Raw genomic sequence first — 1,757 nt, forward strand, 5'->3', positions numbered from 1 at the left:
AGTCACAGAAGACATGGTCACCTATGACTGCTCCCTCTTGTGAATACAAGAACGTCCTTCAGAATGGATTCTATCCACAGTGGATTCTGAGGAAGAAATAAGCTCCTTTTCAGTGCAGTCAAACGATAAAGCTCATCACACAAGTAAGATGCACTGTACATATCCTACTTTCTTTTCCTTTATGCCTCTGTGCTCGAGTGTAAATCTGAAGGTGGCAAGTTCAGTACTAAAGAGCCTGAGTGCATGAATGTTATGATAGACTCAGAAATCTGTTTTTTGAAAATTAGATTGTATTTACGCTGGATGATTTTGTTTTGTTTTGTTGTTGTTCTTGTTCATTCTCCTACTATCCTCCAGCTCAATAACTTCTAGCCTGTCACACACCATCCTAAGTTCTAGACGCAGGCAGCGGGATTCAGGTGGCGCGGCGCCCTCTGCCGGCCAGTAGAGGGCCTCCGGAGCTCGCCGGAGCTGACGACCGCGCCTAGCGGACTCTAGTCACCCCTCTTCTCCACTGAGCAGCTACTACTGGGGTTTGTTTCCATAGAGGAAACTGGTCTCCCTCCCAGGACTCGTCCCTAATCCTCTTCGCAGGAGCCCATGGGAGAGATAGAAGCAGTAGATCCTCGGAGCTCCCCGGGGGCGTGGGAGGGAGACTGGGGAGCGGGCGGGGCGGAGCCATGTGGAGCCCTTATTAGAGCAGCACAAGGACATAGCCCACCACAATCCCCGGATTGCTTAGCAGCTCCGTGCGAGCAAAGCTTTCTCAGAGTAGATCTCCGTTACACCGACTGCGTCCCCGCAACCCTCTATTCATGCATATCTTACCCTGCATCAAAAACCTAACAATGTCAGGGATGGGGGACGTGGGGTGGGGAGTAGCAACTGTGAGAGAAATGCAGAATCACGCAAGAGCGCGCGGGAGCAATGAGGGATCCAACGTTCAAAGGGAAGAAGCCTTTACAGGAAAGACTGACAGGGCCTCAAAGATTTAAAGGTGTAAGCAGCAAGTCGCTTGGTTCCCATGTCAGATTTGGGAGGAGCCTAGCCATCCAGGTGAACAGGTACCCCCTGTTCACAGCCCACACGGATGGTCCTGGTGGAGTCCATCTTGCGGTAGTGGCAATGAGGGGGTCGGGTTCCTGGGGTGGCAAAGCAGTCAGTGACCCTAACATCATGAGTACTGTCATGGCAGTTGTGCATGGAAGGGATGTTCATACAGGACACTGGTGGAGTTTTGCAGAAATCTACGATGATGGCCAGATTCTCATGAATGAAAGTGTTGATCTGCTTGCATTTACCCTTATGGATCATCCAGAGGCGCCTCATCATCACATCACAGTATCGGCGGTTTCCTCCTGGGACCAACGACTTGGGATTGTCTATGTGTCGTTTTGAGAAGGACAGGGCTGGAGTGAAGACAGTTAGGTCCAGGAGAAGGAGGAGAGGGAGGAGGATCCACCTCAGATTCATGTTTTCTGGGAAAGCAGGTCACAGAAAGAGCAGGGTCAGGCAGCAAGCCTCTTTCCTTTCCCCAAAATACCTGTTTCTAAGAACTTTTGGCCTATCTTGATCCAGACATTTAAGGTTGGCAATTTTCCTCTTCTGCTTCTATCTTCACTTTCCTTCTATGCACTCACCACAAATATTCCCACATCCTACTTCTATCTCATACTCTTACATTTCCCTGGGTAAGAGGTGAGAAGTGGAGTGATTCGTCATAAAGGAGTCCCTGCCATACAAGGTTATTTACAAAT

General features: G+C 49.6%; 1 protein-coding gene across 1 annotated transcript; it reads right to left on the reverse strand.

Moving 5' to 3' along the window:
- Positions 1-1,044: 1,044 nt before the first annotated feature.
- LOC124090446 (ribonuclease pancreatic-like) lies at positions 1,045-1,473 on the reverse strand. Its single transcript, XM_046441130.1, has one exon. It carries the CDS (start codon positions 1,471-1,473, stop codon positions 1,045-1,047), a length of 429 nt encoding a protein of 142 aa, XP_046297086.1.
- Positions 1,474-1,757: the final 284 nt, after the last annotated feature.

The sequence above is a fragment of the Marmota monax genome, unplaced genomic scaffold (assembly GCF_021218885.2).
Source record: "Marmota monax isolate L192 unplaced genomic scaffold, Marmota_monax_Labrador192_F-V1.1 WCK01_AAM20220418_F8-fsc00017, whole genome shotgun sequence".
Lineage (NCBI taxonomy): Eukaryota > Metazoa > Chordata > Mammalia > Rodentia > Sciuridae > Marmota > Marmota monax.

Bases quoted from the DNA above. Each gene is read 5' to 3' on its own strand.
- LOC124090446 (XM_046441130.1), bottom strand. From the start codon at position 1,473: ATGAATCTGAGGTGGATCCTCCTCCCTCTCCTCCTTCTCCTGGACCTA.